Source organism: Pieris napi, chromosome 18 (genome assembly GCF_905475465.1).
Source record: "Pieris napi chromosome 18, ilPieNapi1.2, whole genome shotgun sequence".
NCBI classification, from domain to species: Eukaryota; Metazoa; Arthropoda; class Insecta; order Lepidoptera; family Pieridae; genus Pieris; species Pieris napi.
The window spans coordinates 2,864,119-2,881,809 of record NC_062251.1 but is presented as its reverse complement, the minus strand read 5'-3'; the positions used below and the strand labels follow the sequence as shown (position 1 = coordinate 2,881,809).

Below are 17,691 nucleotides of genomic sequence, written 5' to 3'. Positions count from 1 at the left end.
TTATATGCACATATAGAAAGTCTATTCTATATGTATTGCATATAACATTGCTGCACTGAGGGGGATTGAACCGATGACCTCAGGTATGAGAGTCACATGCTAAAGCCACTAGGCCAACACTGCTCATGCTATGTATAACATATTTAAATAAATTATGTTTTCTTTCTAGCGCCTGAAATATGTTAATTCTACCACTGTTTAATAGTATAGATGCAGCCAATTGATAATTAAATTTCGCAACTAGAAAAATTAATATTACATGTGTTCTTTGAATTAAAAATTAATATTGTGTGTGCTTAATTTAGTTTATAAATTTAAAACATGATAACAGCATGAAATTACAACAAAGATTGATCAATTGATTTTAATTACAATTCAATAACTTCTAATCACTGGAAAATTGCAAATATTTTACAATACCTGAAACACAACACTCATTTCCAATCCAGGCATTAGGTCAAGTGTGAGTCGACAAGCAACGACATTTAGTTTGTTAACATCACGGCCTATAATATTCTGTCTTGAATAGTATGTATCTCGAACATAATCATTAACTAGCTGAAATGAAAAAAGAAACTATTTATATTATCTGTGGATGTATATATGACACCGTAAAATTGTAAACACCATTATATTGTAATCTAGCTTGCAAAATTGTGAACTGTCGAAAGATTGTGAACCTCAACGCACTGCTTACAATTTATCGGTAGATTGTAATCTATCGAAGTAAAACAGTCAAATTACAATCTTAAAATGTTAACTGTCTGTCTGAAGGCTGTCCCTGATTAGTCGGCTTTATAGTAGACCGTTCTATGTCCATAGAGTTAGGAATGAAACACGGGTATCAGTCAAATAAACTGAATGCACTCCAAGAATTGTGACATCAAGTAAACAAGCCGTGCTACATCTTTGCTTGATAATTTTTTTATAGACAAGGCGGTGAGGCCATGTATAATTAATAAAATCTAACCCGACCTGCAGTGTCCTTGAATGTGGACACATGTGACTTACCAGTTAAGCTAAGGTTTAAAAGACTCACCTTAGTCATAAAGTTGTCTTTCTTAAACATAACTTTAAGGGCATGTCCCAATGCGCACTCGGGATCTGTTCGTGATGGGTGCCTTTCATCAAATGGATCAGGGTCCTTTTTCATAAAGTTCTCTGTCTCTGCTTCTATTATCTCTGCTATCCTGAAATCATTTAAATGTTTTTAACTGTAACATGAATTTGGATTACAATGATATTCTAAACATTAAAAAAATTAAATATTTTAAATTGAAATATGACCTAGTGTCTAAATTCCGCAGGCAGCTGGGGTGGCTACCTATACGATTCAGATGTCACGCTCATCTTCTTCAACTTCTATACTCAATTCTTTTCAATCCGAAAACCCCTTCTTATCTCAAAAATCACTTTAAATTCTTAGGTCCTTCTAACTATATGTTACGCTCTTCTAATAGATGTTTATTGGAAATTCCATCTCACACTTCATCCTTCTTAGGCAATTCATTCACGATCTCCGCCATTAAGTTGTGGAATATGCTGCCTGACTCCGTACGATTGACTACCTCTCTGTCATCTTTTAAAACTCTTCTGTATAATCATTTCTTAACCTTATCCTATCCCGATCAATCGTGACTTGCATAAATCTTATGTTTCCTTTTACATCACTATTTGCTGTCCATGTATTTGTAAGATTAGCTTTTAAGTTTTTAGTCTGTTGTTAATATTTTTTTTTTTTTGTATTACTTTAGATTAAGGTACTATGTATATTTATATTTTTTTTTATATAACATTTGTTTCTGCACTTCTCACACGAATAATGTTTCTTTTATTAGTTTTTCTCTTTAACTAGGGTTGCCTGGAAGAGATCGCTTATTAGCGATAAGGCCGCCCGTTGCATCCCTTTTAATTTTTTTGTATTGTGTTTCATTTATTGTTTTATGCAACGAGGTGTAAATAAATAAATAAATACCATAAGGAGATATTGTAAATATGTTTTTATTTAACCTCCTTATATCACTTATGTGTATTTGTATCTGAAGTACGCCTTTTCTATTCAGTTCAGACACAAATTTAAGTTATCACTAACAAGTAATAACATGATCAAATATGCTTCCACAAATTTGCTAGATTATTGAAACAATGTTTGTATTATATATGCTTACTTAACAATGTCGGTTACGGTTTTGAATGCTATAATAAAATGTTTTAGTTATGTTGTAAAACCTTTAAGAAAATCAACAAGTTAAGCCAACTTAAACTCGTCAGGTCTATTCCACTTGGTTTATATTATTTTAAATAGTATTAAAGTAGGTCACTCACGGGAGGTCTAATTAATTACATCTGAACTTACCCATTTCAATACTACTTACTATGAATAATGGAATGTAAACACTATTATAAACTATTCATATCTACATAATGTATGGTAAAATTAACAATTCCATTGCAATTAATAACACAAGTATAATACATAATTTGCAATATTTTCGGGACGTAAAAAGTTATATTGAACAAGAAAATATTAAATAACGGCAATGTCCACACAACAATAAGATGCCGACCAATTACCTAGTCAAAGTTGGAATGGGATCGTAATTTGGTGTCGTCTGTTGCTCTTCCCATTGTCGCAACAACTCGGTTACTTCTTGGGCAGGTCCCGAATCCATTTCAAAGCACCAACACGCTTTAAAAGTTAGGAAAAATAATATAACCTCACAATTCTTAAGAAAATATTTTAAACACTACTAAATTTGTGGTATAATAACTGAAGATTATGGTAATAAATTGTAAATATTTAAACTGTTTTGTAATTCATATGAAATAAAATAAAATATTACTAAAGCTAGTCTTTTCAGAAAATTAAGCTATCAAATCTACTAACTAGTTCACTATCCTATGATCACTCAAAACTCGTAAGTCGGGGCCGCGTTTATCGCTTTCCTTCAATTTCTAAAATATATGACAGTGACATAGTAGAAGTTACAGATAATGTTAAATGTGGCATACAATGATGTATAGTGCTTTTCATGAAAGAAGTCCCGCGGTGATTTTTGGAACTAAATTTGACAGGTCGGCAATGTTGATTGTTGTCATTCGTCGATGTTATCAAGTTCGTTTGTTGTGGTAGATTTTTGTGAATTTTTAACTAGCTTAGTGCATTTCGAAGATGCCAAAAGTTGTAAAAAGTTCGGCTCGAGAAATTATATTAAAGGTGAAAGAGTTCTGTGAAGCGGAATATAAGAATCAAGGTTTTTTAATACCATTAACAATGTTCGGAAGAGAGTTGCCGCCATAACGGGTACTTTTTAGAGTTGCCATTTAATAATTTTTTGCTGTATTGATGGGACTTTTATGATATAAATTTGTTTTTGCGACTAATTTGAACAAATACATAACGTGGTACGCCATAAACTTAAAGTTACTATTATTTTTAACTGTTCATAATTTAATTGCAGGTGTGTCAAAGAAAACTGTAACAAGAATTACAAACGAAGGTATAACAGCGGCGTGTATTTCGAAAAAAATTGTAACCCAACAATTATGCATTAAAACTCTGAATGAAAAATTGTATTGCTTTTCTTTTACCCTATTTTCTCATCTTTTTCCCTGTAAGTAGGTAGAACACCGCTAATATAAGTAAATAAAAATATAATTTTTACATAACATAAATATTGTTTCATCGAAGTATGCAGAAAATAGTATTATTTGATAAATTACATCTGCTAAATGTAAATAAAATAGGTAATTTTTTTTACTCATAACATTACGTCATGCGATTGCAGCGCCGCGTCTGGGGGACTTCTTTCATGAAAAGGACTATACAACAAAAATAAATAAAAGTGATGTTCATATGGCAATGTCAAGTGACATCCATCAAATCAACGTACGAGATTTGACAACCACCAGTGTTGTCAACGTAGGCGATTTATCGCCATTTAGGCTACTCAGGACTGGAATAGGCGATGAAAAGATCTGAAACGCGACTGGTCGCCAATTAGGCTACTTCAGGGACATGTCATGAAACTATGATAATCAATCAAAAAAACCCGTGTAAACTAACTCAGTCTTCTGCCACAAGATGGATGGCGTTTTACGCAGCAGTTAATGCAAACATCCAAGGGCTTGAGCTTAAAACTCCCTTCAAAATGGTGAGATCATCAGGCGAGAGATGTTATACAATTAGGAAATTTGCTGGCATGTATAATGCGACGCAAATTTATTATATTTGTTATTTCTGTCACCTATGCTAAAAGAAATAATAAACGAGAAAGTTATTTTTCAAGCAAATATAACAAAAATATACATTGAAATACGAGTTCTTCTTGTTTACACTGCAAGACGTGTTTTCAAACTAGGATTTTTCAGAGGTCAAAGCCTGTCTGAATATGCCTGATTCACAATACTTCGTGAAGTGGATATAGCAAAATGTCAAGCGAGAAATAGACAAAGCCGAAGCATCATTTGAAAATTCGTTGCTTTTATTGGACTCGATCGATTTTGGTGATAAGTTCAATGATTTACTTGCAAAAGAGACTGTAGCGTTTGTGTAGTACTTTCTTTCATATTTTGATGTATGTGGCAACACAAATACCGGCGGTTAATAAAAAGAAGAAAACGAATGTCACTCAAGACAGACTTCAGAGGAGTGAGATATGTATATTTTTTCCATGGGTTTTTCTATAAGAATATAAATTAATGACTCGTGTTTGGTGAAGAATAAACCAATGAACAAAGTTAAATATGGGTTATGATTTATTATAAGATAGAACATCCCATAATTGGTAATGCCGACGTGATGTGAAGTTCCCGACGTGATGTGAAGTTTCCGACGTGACGTGACCACTTTTTGGACTCGCACTCCCAGTTGAGCACGGGCGACGAGGGCGCAACGACGAGGTGCGGCCTCCAATCGTGTCGCTCCAGGGCCAGGTGCGCCAGCAGCGCGATCGTCTGGATGGTTTTTCCTTTCACGAGTCATTTGTCGCATTTACAAAACGCTTCAACTAAATTATTGTGCATATATTGTTATTTGTTATATTTATATCTATTTGATATGACAACTTATATGTTTACTGTTTAGCTTACCTGTATACTAACCGTGTGATCTGCCACTGCACCTCTCTCACAGCTACAATTTTTTATTATTATTTCATCTTGCTTGGTCGTGTGGTATAATGGCTGATAGGGAATTAGAACAGCGATTACAACAGCTGACACTGGAGAATGCAGCTCTTCAGCAGAAACTGACTGATATTGGATCTACATCAGAATCAACACTCAAGTCTGAAGAGCAAGCGGTGTGCAAGGTAGCTGTCAAGTTACCACCTTTCTGGCCTGACAAACCAGCAGTATGGTTTGGGCAGGTAGAAGCTCAGTTTGATATAGCGGGTATTGTTGGTGATAATACCAAATATAATTATGTAATAAGTAGATTAGACGAAAAGTTAGCTGGGGAGATTGAGGATATCATTACCAGACCCCCACCCATAGGCCAACGGTATAAAAAGGTAAAAGATGAGTTAGTACGGCGTCTTTCAATGTCAGAGGAACAGCGGGTACGCCAGCTTATTAGTGTAGAGGAGCTTGGAGACAGGCGACCATCGCAGTTTCTGCGTCATCTGCGTTCGTTAGCGGGTAACACCCTTACAGATGAAAATATTTTGCGCCAGCTTTGGATGCGCCGTCTTCCTCAAAATATTCAGGCTATTTTAGCTTCGCAAACTGAACTGAGTCTGGACAAAATAGCAGACCTCGCAGACAAGATCACAGAGATATCAGGACCCAGCCACCAGGTGTACTCCTGTGCGATGCCAGCGCCTGCACCATCGGTACTGGATTCTTTAGTAAAGACAGTGGAAGATTTAAGCAAGCAAGTTGCATCTCTTACCAACTCGCATCCTCGCGGTCGTTCACGCAGCAAATCAATATCTAGACAGCGTTCTCGCGGTGCCTCACCTAGAAATCCAGATATGTGTTGGTACCATAGAAAGTTCAATAGCAGGGCAACCAAATGTACCAAACCCTGCAACTGGCAACCCGACACCTCGCCGTCGGAAAACAGGAAACACAGTCAGTAGACGCGGCGACTGATTGTTCTCATCAAAGCCGCCGTATTTTTGTTACAGATAAACATTCGAAACTCCAGTATTTAGTGGATACTGGCTCGGATCTCTGTTGTTTTCCTAAGCGTCTTGCAAAAAACCGTCGTGCTTCTGCAGATTTTGATCTAAGCGCTGCGAATGGGAGTTCTATTAAAACCTATGGCAACATATCTTTGCATCTTAACCTAGGTTTACGCAGGGATTTCCACTGGAATTTTGTTATTGCGGATGTTGACACACCGATTATCGGCTCCGATTTTTTAAGTCATTATAATTTATTACCGGACTGCCGAAGCAAATGTCTCTTAGATGGTAGCACTGGGTTATCTATCCCCACTTCCATTGCATCCTCCAGTCAATCCAGTGTCAAGACCGTTATTTCAAATAACTCAAGTTTAACACACATACTTACTGAGTTTCCTGATGTCACGCGTCCACCTGGTCTACCTAGAATCATCAAGCACAGCACCGTGCATTATATTAAAACTATTGATGGTCCTCCTGTGTCGTGTCGTCCCCGTCGCCTGGCACCTCAAAAACTTACTGCTGCCAAAAAAGAATTTGAAGACATGGTTCAATGCGGCACAGCAAGACCCTCTAAAAGCGCTTGGTCCAATTGCACATGACACCCAAAAAAGACAACACATGGCGTCCTTGTGGCGATTATCGCGCATTAAACGCTAGGACCATACCAGATAGATACCCCGTTCGTCATATCAATGATTTCGCCTGCAGCCTCGCTGGAGCTACTATTTTCAGCACTATTGACTTAGTGAAAGCGTACCATCAAATTCCCGTTTTTGAAGAAGATATCGCGAAGACCGCCATCGTTACCCCGTTTGGCCTCTTCGAGTTTCCTTTCATGACCTTTGGGCTGCGCAATGCTGGCCAAACCTTCCAGCGTTTTATCGACGAGGTCACGCGGGGTCTCGATTTCTGCTTTCCTTATATCGATGACGTGCTTGTTTTTTCAGTGGACGAGAGCAGCCACAGAGAGCATCTGCGCGTCCTTTTTAAGCGCCTACAAGATTACGGGGTGGTGATCAATCCATCTAAGTGCATTCTTGGTGCCAGCGAGGTTGTATTTCTCGGATATCTCATTAACGCTAATGGTACGCGGCCTCCTCTGGACCGCGTTCAAAAGCTATTAGATTTTCCCCCTCCTGACACCGTGCAAGGCGTGAGGCGTTTTCTCGGTATGATTAATTTTTATCGCCGTTTCATCCCTCATGCCGCCAAGTTTCAAGCGCAGTTAGTAGACGCTTTAGTCGAGATCAATGGCAAAGGCTCCAAACCGTATCCATGGACGCCCGAGCTGTTGAGAGTTTTCGAAGACTGCAAGAAAAGTTTATCAGACGCCACGCTACTTACACATCCAGTAAATGATGCACCTTTGGGTCTTTTTACAGATGCTTCTAGCATGCACATCGGCGCCTGTTTACAGCAGTTGATCAATGGACAATGGTGCCCTCTGTCATTTTTCAGCAAGAAACTGACTCCCAATCAGTCGCAGTGGCCTGCCTACCATCGCGAACTTCTGGCGGTGTACGAAAGTGTACAGCATTTCCGTCACATTCTCGAGGTGCAACATGCAACCATTTTTACAGACCACAAACCATTGCTGTACGCTTTCGTACAGCGTCGAGAGAAATTGGCTCCCGCACAGCTCAACCAGCTTTCATTTATTTCGAAATTTACAACTGATATCAGACCCGCCATTGATGGTAAAACCCTGAACATCGATTTAAAGAGGAAGGACGTAACTGTAAGTGTGGATCGCGTTAAACCAGCGTTCGTCGAGCAGTTTGTTTTTCCTTCAGCTCGCACACCTAGCTTTGTACCCGCTGGTCCTGCGTTGCCGTCATTACTCTCGCCTACTGTGGAAAATATTCCTCCAGTTTCTGCCCCTAATCCTGTTGTTACCAGGTCAGGCAGAACGGTTAGATTTAAGACTAGATTAGATTTGTAAATATTAAGTTTTTCTTTGTAATGTCAAATATTTTAAGTTTTTTTTATTTTATTGTTATATACTATAATTTTTCGCCTTAGTTTTTCTGTCTCCGTAGGGGGGTGGTGTAGCGTTTGTGTAGTACTTTCTTTCATATTTTGATGTATGTGGCAACACAAATACCGGCGGTTAATAAAAAGAAGAAAACGAATGTCACTCAAGACAGACTTCAGAGGAGTGAGATATGTATATTTTTTCCATGGGTTTTTCTATAAGAATATAAATTAATGACTCGTGTTTTGTGAAGAATAAACCAATGAACAAAGTTAAATATGGGTTATGATTTATTATAAGATAGAACATCCCATAAGACTATTTCTACTGACCGATAGCCAAGGAAGTCACACAGCGATGCACTGCTTTTCTCGAGCATTTCATAGGAATTTCATGTCCAAAGACTTAGCGGAGTTTTCCTTACGCTGTCTTTCATAACCTTTGTAAACCTAAATGCCGTTGTAGAAAGAATTTTTAGCGTGATGGGGACGGTGAAGACAAAATTAAGGAAAATAATGCAACTAATGCTGATCGCTATTCTTAGAATTTGAACACATATGAATGTCAGAAGTATTTGCTGTAACAGCTTCCAACCAAGTTATCACATGATCAGTTTACATGGCTGGCAGGAAAATGTACACTGCCTCCAACATCAGCAGTGTTAGTGAACCTTGCACCAGTAATAGCACATCAGCTACCACAAATGACGATGATGGCGATAGTCTTCTTGGTGCCCTAATGCTGCTGGCAGATGAAACGGAATCTGCATACCATTTCGTTTAAAATGGTGTCCATTGCTAATATATTCAATGTTCTTAATAATTTCTATCACATTATTCTATGACTGTGTAGAAATATTATATATTATAACAGATAAACAATATTTTATTGTATACATATATTAAAAGGCGAAAGATTTATACGTTTTGAACTTTGAAGGGAAACCAGAGTATATATTTAAAAGATCATTTTACCATTTCATATAGTAAAGCTATATTTTTTTCGATTGCAACACTGTTTTGCGTTTTCCCATTGCCGGATGTTTTTATTATTTAAATTAGGAAATGTCAAGTAGCTGTCGATCTTCCTAATTAACAGTAAACATATCATGAGCAATAAAAGGAAATCCAGGCTTCGAGATTTACTTCAAGTTCTCAGTACAGGTAAGTTTTAATTTTTCTTTAAAATGAAAAAGTAACCAGACAGTTGTTTCTTACAACCATCTATTGATTGTAATAATTTCGAATTTGCAGATCATTTTCCGCACAGTTAAAATAACAAGTATTATTTTATTTTATTCAAACATTTACTTAATATATGACCGTGTTGGCAGAGTGAATAAAATGTTTATTTTAAATTTTTTTACTTAAGTGTTAAATGCATAGCTTAACTAAAATTCCTCATAATTAAAAAAAACAACTACTTTTTTTTTAAAATATTATGGCAATAGTTTTAACTTTATGCCAAAACAACTACTTTCTAGAGCACGAAAATGACAACAATGAAGAACGGATGAACCGGACCACCGAAGCAGTGCAAGAAGTACAGACATTACTAGCTCAAGGCGGGGTGGAAGAAAGAGTTCGGCATCCGGGTAAGTCAGTATTTTTCTAAGGTATTCTGCTATTCCAGGTACAAATATAAACTCATTTTTCTTATGATTAAACTCTTCTTCATTTCAACTGTGGCTTCAAAAGTTTGTTTTTAAAATTTATTGAGATGACATCAAGATCAGGGCTTACTTCTACTTCAGTAAAGTTAACTAATCAGTTTTTCCTGTCTTTCAAAATGCCAATAAAAGTTTAAATTTTCACTTACAGTATTATTTACATACTTTCAGTGACATAACTATAACATCTGGGGCCCGTGGCAATTCTTTTAATTGGGCCCTATCAGTAAAAATCATCCCTACTCAGTTTAATTTTAATAAACTTACTGTACTCAATTACAGATAGTATATGTCCCACTAATGGCCATTGGTCTCCTCTCTTAGGCGAGAGGGAATGGTCTGTAGTCCCTACGCTAGCCCAATGCATATTGTAGACTTCACATTCATCCATAGAACATAATATCTCTTCAGCAGGGGCCCTCTTGGATCGGGGGCCCGTGGCATTTTGCCAGCCCTGCCACCTTATTGTTACGCCACTGCATGCTTTTTAGAATATATATATATGACCAATTATTTGAAAAATAAATTAAAAAAAAGATGTCCTATATAATAATAAATAAGTTTATCCTATATTAATTCATGTGCATCAGAATTAGAACTTTGTATGAACACATAACACATTTTAATATGGTTGGTCTTTTATTTAAAATAGGTGAGAGTTATTTGGATTCAAGAGTTCTACGTGTGGCGAGTGATTTGGCGATTAGCTGTTCGTTAGCAGTCAGCGGTATCGAGAACAGATATGACAAACATGAGCTGGCACTTCATATTGTAAGTACATTTTTATTATAGTTTTAAAAAATTTCAATGTGTTTCTATCAAAAATACTAACGGACCCGACAGACATTGTCCTGCATGATATTAGAGTATTAAACAAAGTATGATATTACTGACTGTAGCGCCATCTGCTGGCAATCGGTCCAGCCGTTTAAGAGTTCAGTGACATACACAGGTATGGTAGAATTATAAAGATAGACAACAAATTATGGAGCACGCATAATGGATATATATAAATTGGTTTCGCATTTTAATATAAAAACTCGGGAAAGAGATAATTATGATTATTTTCCTTAGTGTCGCATGGTTCTTTTTTATTAGGTGTGTGGTTCCGTTGCTGGTTTGAATCTGGTATCTTCAGGTTTGCTGTTCTTTATCTATTTACATTTTAGTTTATCGATAAGCTATTTTTTGTTTGACACACAACAGTTTGTACTATTGTACATTGTCATATTTGACATCTATCATTGTTCAGTCTCTGACATATATTGATAATGCACATAAATTGCACAATGCACTATTTAGAAACTTTAAGCGCGACCGCCCTGTGAGAGTTACAGAATCGCAAGGCTGTTATAATGTTTCTGCAATCTGGTTGCCAAATCTAAAAGCGATCAATCATAAACAAACCTATGATGTCTTCTTTTATCCACAGCGGGATAATCCACAATTCTGGACGTTTGCCTTCCCCCGTGAGGCTCCTGTTATTTCATCACTACATGGAACTTTTGCGCCTACACCGCCCGAGCAGAGACCCAGAGCTCCCAGGAAACGAGTGGAGAGGCAGCAGGCTGCCCAATTAAAAGCACCCGAGAATGTGGAGAGGTGAGTTAAATTGGCCAAAAACCAGATAAGGGAGCGTTCAAGTATTACGTAACGTATTTTTGGGGGTTTCCTTTTGTAAAACGTTACGATGCGGGGCGGGGATTGAATTATGCGTTATTGTTAATATTTTTTTCGACTAACACCACATAATAGTAACTAAAGAGTGACTAGGTGGTCACAAAACGTTTTACTATACATACTTGGGTACTGAAAAATGTTACGAGGAGTTACATGGGGGGGGGTGTCAATAATCTCCAAAAATTACGTAACGAATTTCATTGCGCGTTATTGTTAATATTATTTTCGACTTTCCAGTACTTTACACCACATAATGGTAACTTTTAGGTATAAAGAGTCACTAGGTGGTCAATAAACGTTTTACTATACTTGGGTACGGAAAAACGTTACGGCGCGTTACATGGGGGGGGGAGGGGTTTGCGAAAATTGCGTGACGTAATACTTGAACGCTCCCTAAGCAAAAGGCAAATACAAAAGTGTATTTGTGTTTTTATTTTTTAACTAGCTGCCCCCACGAACTTCGTTTCTCCTTAATGTGATTTTACTTAGCCTACCTTTTTAGTACATACCAACATGGAACATTTTGCTTTCAACACGGCGCCATCTGTTAGAATTGTGACGATCAAATAATAAACAAATATGCAATAAAATAATATTGAGGGTATAAATTGAGATATAAGCTATCATATCTTTTAAGTTAGATCAAACTGCACACGGTGTGCAAATTTGATTGAAATCGGTTCGGTAGTTTAGGTGTCCATAGCGGACGAACAACGTGACACGTAATTTACCACACACACCAATTGACCTAGTCCCATGCTAAACTGGTGAAGCTTGAGTTATGGGTACTAGGCAACGGATATACATACATATTATAGATAGATAGACATATAAATACATATTTGAACACCCAAGACCTAAGCACAACACCAAATGCTCATCACATCGATGTTCGTCTCAGCCGGGGATCGAACCCGGGACCCATGGATTCGCAGTCAGGGGTACTAACCACTAGACTAGACCAATGAGCCGTCAATTATATAAGATTATAATATTTTAATTATTTATTTAATTATACTAGCAAACCCGGCGAACTCCGTTTCGCCACCAGATGGCTTCGTTTTATGTAACACTAGCCGTTTCGCGCCCGCTTTGCTGGACGAATTAAAATAAATTTTATGTTTCATTATTTTATTTTTTTTCATATTTTTATTATTCTTCTTTTTAACTTCCCGCTAAGAAAATTGAAATATTTCGAAAATCGAGTTTTTAACAGATGTTGACGTTTTCACGTTCTAGGAAGTCCGTATGCATAAATTTTCATAAAAGTAAAACAGCAATAAAAAAATGAAGGAACGTTGGAATTTGATAAATAAATAGCCATAAACCATCTAGGAAAAATTTCGCATCGAATGGTGGTAGTTTCATGTCGATACGATTGATTACAGTGGTTTAAGCGTGAAAGAGCCTCAAACGAACACCATTTTCTTTTTATATATATATAGATTTTAATTTTAATTATATTAATAAACTATTCCAGGTTGGAGAAAACCGATGAAGGTTCTGAGATGGTGGGCAGGGTTAACCGATTTATAAACAAGGCGTGTCGCAATGGACCAATCAGCTACTACCATCTGGTACTGGATCCCACGAGCTTCAGTCGAACCATTGAAAATATTTACTACCTATCATTTTTGGTACGGGACGGACTTATTTCTGTGTTTGAAGGTATTTGTTTATGTTTTTGAAGCCTCTTTATGAGGGTTAATTTTTTATGGATGAAACGCAATAATGATATAAGCGTCACGTAGATGTGCAGCGTTTTTGTTGAAGAAAAGGGAGAGAGCGATTATACCTTATAGAAATTCTATTTTTTTAATTATAATGGACATTCGCACTGCAAGAAACTCACAAGCGCGCTGCCGGCCTTTTAAGAATTGGTACGCTTCTTGAAGGACCTTAAGTCGAATTGGTTCGGAAATACTTCAGTGGGCAACTGGTTCCACATAGTGGTAGTGCGCGGCAGCAATTGCCTTAGTAGGTGCGTTGCCGCCTTTTTAGGGTGCGTTGAAGTATTACGTCACGCTATTTTTGGAGATTATTGACCGACCGACGGCGACGGCGCGTTACATGGGGGGGGGGGGGGGGGCATGTAACGCGCCGTAACGTTATTTAGTACCCAAGCATAGTAAAACGTTTCGTGACCACCTAGTGACTCTATATACCTAAAAGTTACCATTATGTGGTGTAAAGTACTGGAAAGTCGAAAATAATATTGACAATAACGCGTAATTCAATCCGCCCGCATCGTAACGTTTTACAAAAGGACCCCCCCCCCCCCCAAACCTCGTTACGTAATACTTGAACGCTCCCTAAACTAATAAAGTTGAGATTTGTAAAAACCCAAATATAAATTTATTAATTAGAAATGTTATAATAGTGATAGTACCTTAAATACCTAAAGGTAGAAACATCAATAAAGTGTACAAATAAATGTAAATATTTCTTTGCTGACAAAAAATAGAATTTTCTTAGACATCAAGATTAACCGTTGAAGTGCCGAAAGTAGGAGTAAAAATCTTCACCTGCCTGATTGACATATCATGAAACAGATACAGAAATCTGAGGCCCAGACCTAAAAAGGTTGTAGCGCCACTGATTAAATTAATTGTTATTAATATTTTCAGATGACGAACATGGTCTTCCATATGTGAAGCCAGTGCCTGCGCTGGCGACACAGAATACAGCTACTGACAAAAACCAACTCATTGTTTCTATCGACATGCAACGATGGAGGGTAAGTGAATTAAAAAAAATGTGTGCGTGTACTCATGTACACACGTAAGAAGTGAAACTTCTTTATGACCTTATTTTTCGAAAAATGATCTACTATATGCAACTTAACGAAATTGGTTAAATAAAGTTTAACAAAAGGCTTTTATTATCATAGACATGAATACAAATACAATTATTTCATTTTACCTTATTACTACTAAGATTATTACAGAATTTCATTAATTGTAATAGAATTATTACTATCATTATTATCGTTATTATATATTTTTGTTATTAATGGCTTCGAATCTCTTCGGATCAACCGTGGTAGGGACAAGAAAAAGATGGCGCGTAACCGAAAAATGTGACGCGTAACGAAAAAATGTTACACTACATTTTTTTCCAACCCCGATAAAGAAGTTTCACTTCAAAAAAATCGTGAGATTTGAATGAGACCAAGTCCAAAGAAGATGACAGCAATGATTTTTGAAGTGAAAACTTCTTTAGCGGCGTCGTACACTTTTTTTGGAATGGGTACAAAGTGTTAAACTCGCGTCAGGACACGTGACCTGATCGAAAATCCGTAAGACGGATGGGGAGTAGACAGCTGGCGCGGCGTATTTAATGTAATATAAATTGTCATGTTTGTGTACGACAGCGCAATAAATAAATATTGTATACACATAAATGATAGTACTTTTATACTGATAATTAAAGCAATTCGTGCATAATTATTCCCTAACCATTCCAAAATATCAAAAATGTTCAAATTCAATTTTTCATTTCTGCCGGCACTCCCGGAGTGCAACCTGTCGTTTTTTTTCGTATTGAAGTTAAGCGTTAGACGCGTTAGGGAAAAGATGAGAGTACATTTTTACGACGCGTGCGCACATCGTCACAAAAAACCGACACCCTGAAGTTAGCTGTAGTCAACTTTTAGTTTTTTTGAAGTTATACTTCTTTTGGCGCGTTAGGTTTGGTTAAAAATTATGAGAGTAATTTCTTTCGGTCCTTTTGTAAAATGTTACGATGCGGGGCGGGGATTGAATTACGCGTTATTGTTAATATTAATTTCGACTTTCCAGTACCTTACACTATATAATGGTAACTTTTAGGTATAAAGAGTCCCTAGGTGGTCACGAAACGTTTTACTATTGGGTACAGAAATACGTTACGGCGCGTTACATGGGAGGGGGGGATCAATAATCTTAAAAAATTGCGTGACAACCTATAACTAATTATAAAAATAATGCAATTCCTGTGAATTCAGCCAGTGTGCAACTAAATATATCCGTCTCACAAGCAATAGAGTTAAGGGTGCGCAAAACGCGTAAATGGTGCTTCTCTGAGTAAGTTCGTACGCGCCGGAGGCACTGCAAGCAATTGCGACCTCTTACCCCACCGACTGTGGTTTTTTGGCACACGCAGCCCCAGACTCTCCTCATCATGAAGGTTGCTCACCCTATGCGCGCCAAACTCCAAAAAAGTACATTGTTGGAACGAAGTTCCTTATCGCGCGTTGTGAAAGGGGGCTAGACGGAATAAATTCTTACGAAAAGTTGTCACGACACTTTTTTGCTAATTGCTATTGTAATACACCGGTTCTCGTCCGATCACCGAAGGTAAGCAACATCGGGCGAGGTCAGTACTTGGATGGGTGACCGCCTGGGAACACCTCGTGATGTTGGCTTTTTTTTTTTCGTCGTAAGATTGGTGTCGAGAAAATCTATTATACTGTTATGATACCAATTAACATATAAATTAATCGAAAGGAATTTCGTTCCATCCGGGTGTCCCTTGAGACCTCTAAAGTTTTTCTTACCATTTTTCGTCATCGTTTCTTGAAGTAGGGCGAATGGAAATAATATAGTGACGACTCATTGGTCTAGTGGTTAGTACCCCTGACTTCGAATCCATGGATCCCGGGTTCGATCCCCGGCTGAGACGAACATAGATGTGTTGTACTTAGGTCTTGGGTGTTTAAATATGTATTTTTATGTCTATCTATCTATAATATGTATGTATATCCGTTGCCTAGTACCCATAACACAAGATTCACCAGCTTAGCATGGGACTAGATCAATTGGTGTGAATTGTCTTAAAAAAATATATATATATATGGTGGAGTTGAGTTATGTATCCATTTTGAAAGATCGATACACGATTTAAATAACTTCGATAGAAAAGAAATCCAAACATAGCCAATTTTTGACAATTAAAATTTATTTCATGACGAAAATGTATATAGAACATGATTTTGTAATATAAACGATATATTATCGCAAGCCAAGTAATCCATTTTAGAAAAAAAATATTGGTTGTTTGTAAAGTAGGTTTACGATCGAGATGTTTACGTGATAACGTCTTATTGGTGATATAAGTTTTTGGGAAGTAAGGAATTAATGAAGATAACAATTTTTTCAAATTTTAAATTACATCTATCGTTTTATTCACACTTTTGATGATAAATTTCGGGTGTAAAATGACAAGTTTACTTATTCGACTATGATATACATTTTTCTTCATACATTCACGGAATGACTGGCAGCGCTCGAGATGAGACGGGAGATCGGTCCGTCTCTCTCTCGTTATACCTGCGATCGCGCTCGTGAGGTTTTGGTGTGACACAAGTTTCTGAACATGTCACCCGACTAAAACGATTTTAAAGACGTTATCACGTCAAAAAATTATAAAATTACATTAATTGAATGTTTTACATAACTAATTGTTATTACGGGCCGGCGCGCCTCAGTGCTCCAGCTCTCCACTGCGCCCCGCAGTCCACCCCGAGACACAGCAATTCGTGCTGGGATAGGGCCCTTACGGGGAATACTTTGTTTCACACAACAGGTTGACAGAAACTGGTCACTAGATGGCGCTATTAGTTTTGTCTTTTGGTTCTTAATGATACTGAATATTTGTAACTTTCTTTGCAGGACCTGACGGAGGCGTTTGGCCTAAGAGAACCAATGATGGTGATAAAAAGGATCGGGGTTTCTGCTAAGTGACAGGAAAAGGAAATAAAGATTTTTGATACCATTGCTTATTCTTTAGTTTCTACCCATTCTTCTATAATCTTCAAGAAAAGAGCGTACCGATTCTTAAAAGGCCGCCAACGCACTCGCGAGCCCTCTGGCATTGAGTGTCCATGGGCGGCGGTATCACTTAACATCAGGTGAGCCTCCTGCCCGTTTACCTCCTATTACATACAAAAACGCCACGCCATCTATTGGAGAATAGCAACAACGATTACAATTAGATCTGCAATTAAATAGTTTACAATGTTGAATACTAGATGGCGTGACTAGTTCTAATAACGGAATCGATTAGCGAATCACTAATTTAATGCGAGAATAAATACCGAACATAGCTTGGAAACCATAGAGGAAAAGTGAGAAAAAAATTCTTAATTGCAAACAAGAATTTCATAATATAACAAGCTCTGGATATTCTCCACCATCGTCACCTGCCGTGTATTACGTCAGGCAAAGATAGACTATAATATGTGTTTCGAATAA

The 17,691-nt window shown here is 37.3% G+C and overlaps 2 protein-coding genes across 7 annotated transcripts in view; one reads left to right on the top strand and one right to left on the bottom strand.

Annotated features, from left to right (window-relative positions):
• The window catches only part of LOC125058463 (protein mahjong), a 44,163-nt gene extending 41,205 nt beyond the window's left edge, over window positions 1-2,958 (bottom strand). For 5 of the 6 annotated variants that reach the window (XM_047662543.1, XM_047662545.1, XM_047662544.1 and 2 more), the window contains exons 1-3: window positions 2,575-2,881; window positions 1,040-1,190; window positions 421-558 (exon numbers count right to left, since the gene is read on the bottom strand). In XM_047662543.1, coding sequence (XP_047518499.1) covers window positions 421-558; window positions 1,040-1,190; window positions 2,575-2,672 — 387 coding nt within the window. In that variant the 5' untranslated portion in view covers window positions 2,673-2,881. The other variant, XM_047662542.1, reaches the window with a different exon arrangement.
• Window positions 2,959-9,110: 6,152 nt separating this feature from the next.
• LOC125058475 (EP300-interacting inhibitor of differentiation 3-like) lies at window positions 9,111-17,215 on the top strand. Its single transcript, XM_047662569.1, has 7 exons — window positions 9,111-9,272; window positions 9,593-9,703; window positions 10,431-10,549; window positions 11,211-11,380; window positions 12,939-13,126; window positions 14,086-14,195; window positions 17,110-17,215. The coding sequence occupies exons 1-7, from the start codon at window positions 9,218-9,220 to the stop codon at window positions 17,179-17,181; spliced, it is 825 nt and encodes a 274-aa protein (XP_047518525.1). The 5' UTR covers window positions 9,111-9,217; the 3' UTR covers window positions 17,182-17,215.
• The last annotated feature ends 476 nt before the right edge of the window (window positions 17,216-17,691 follow it).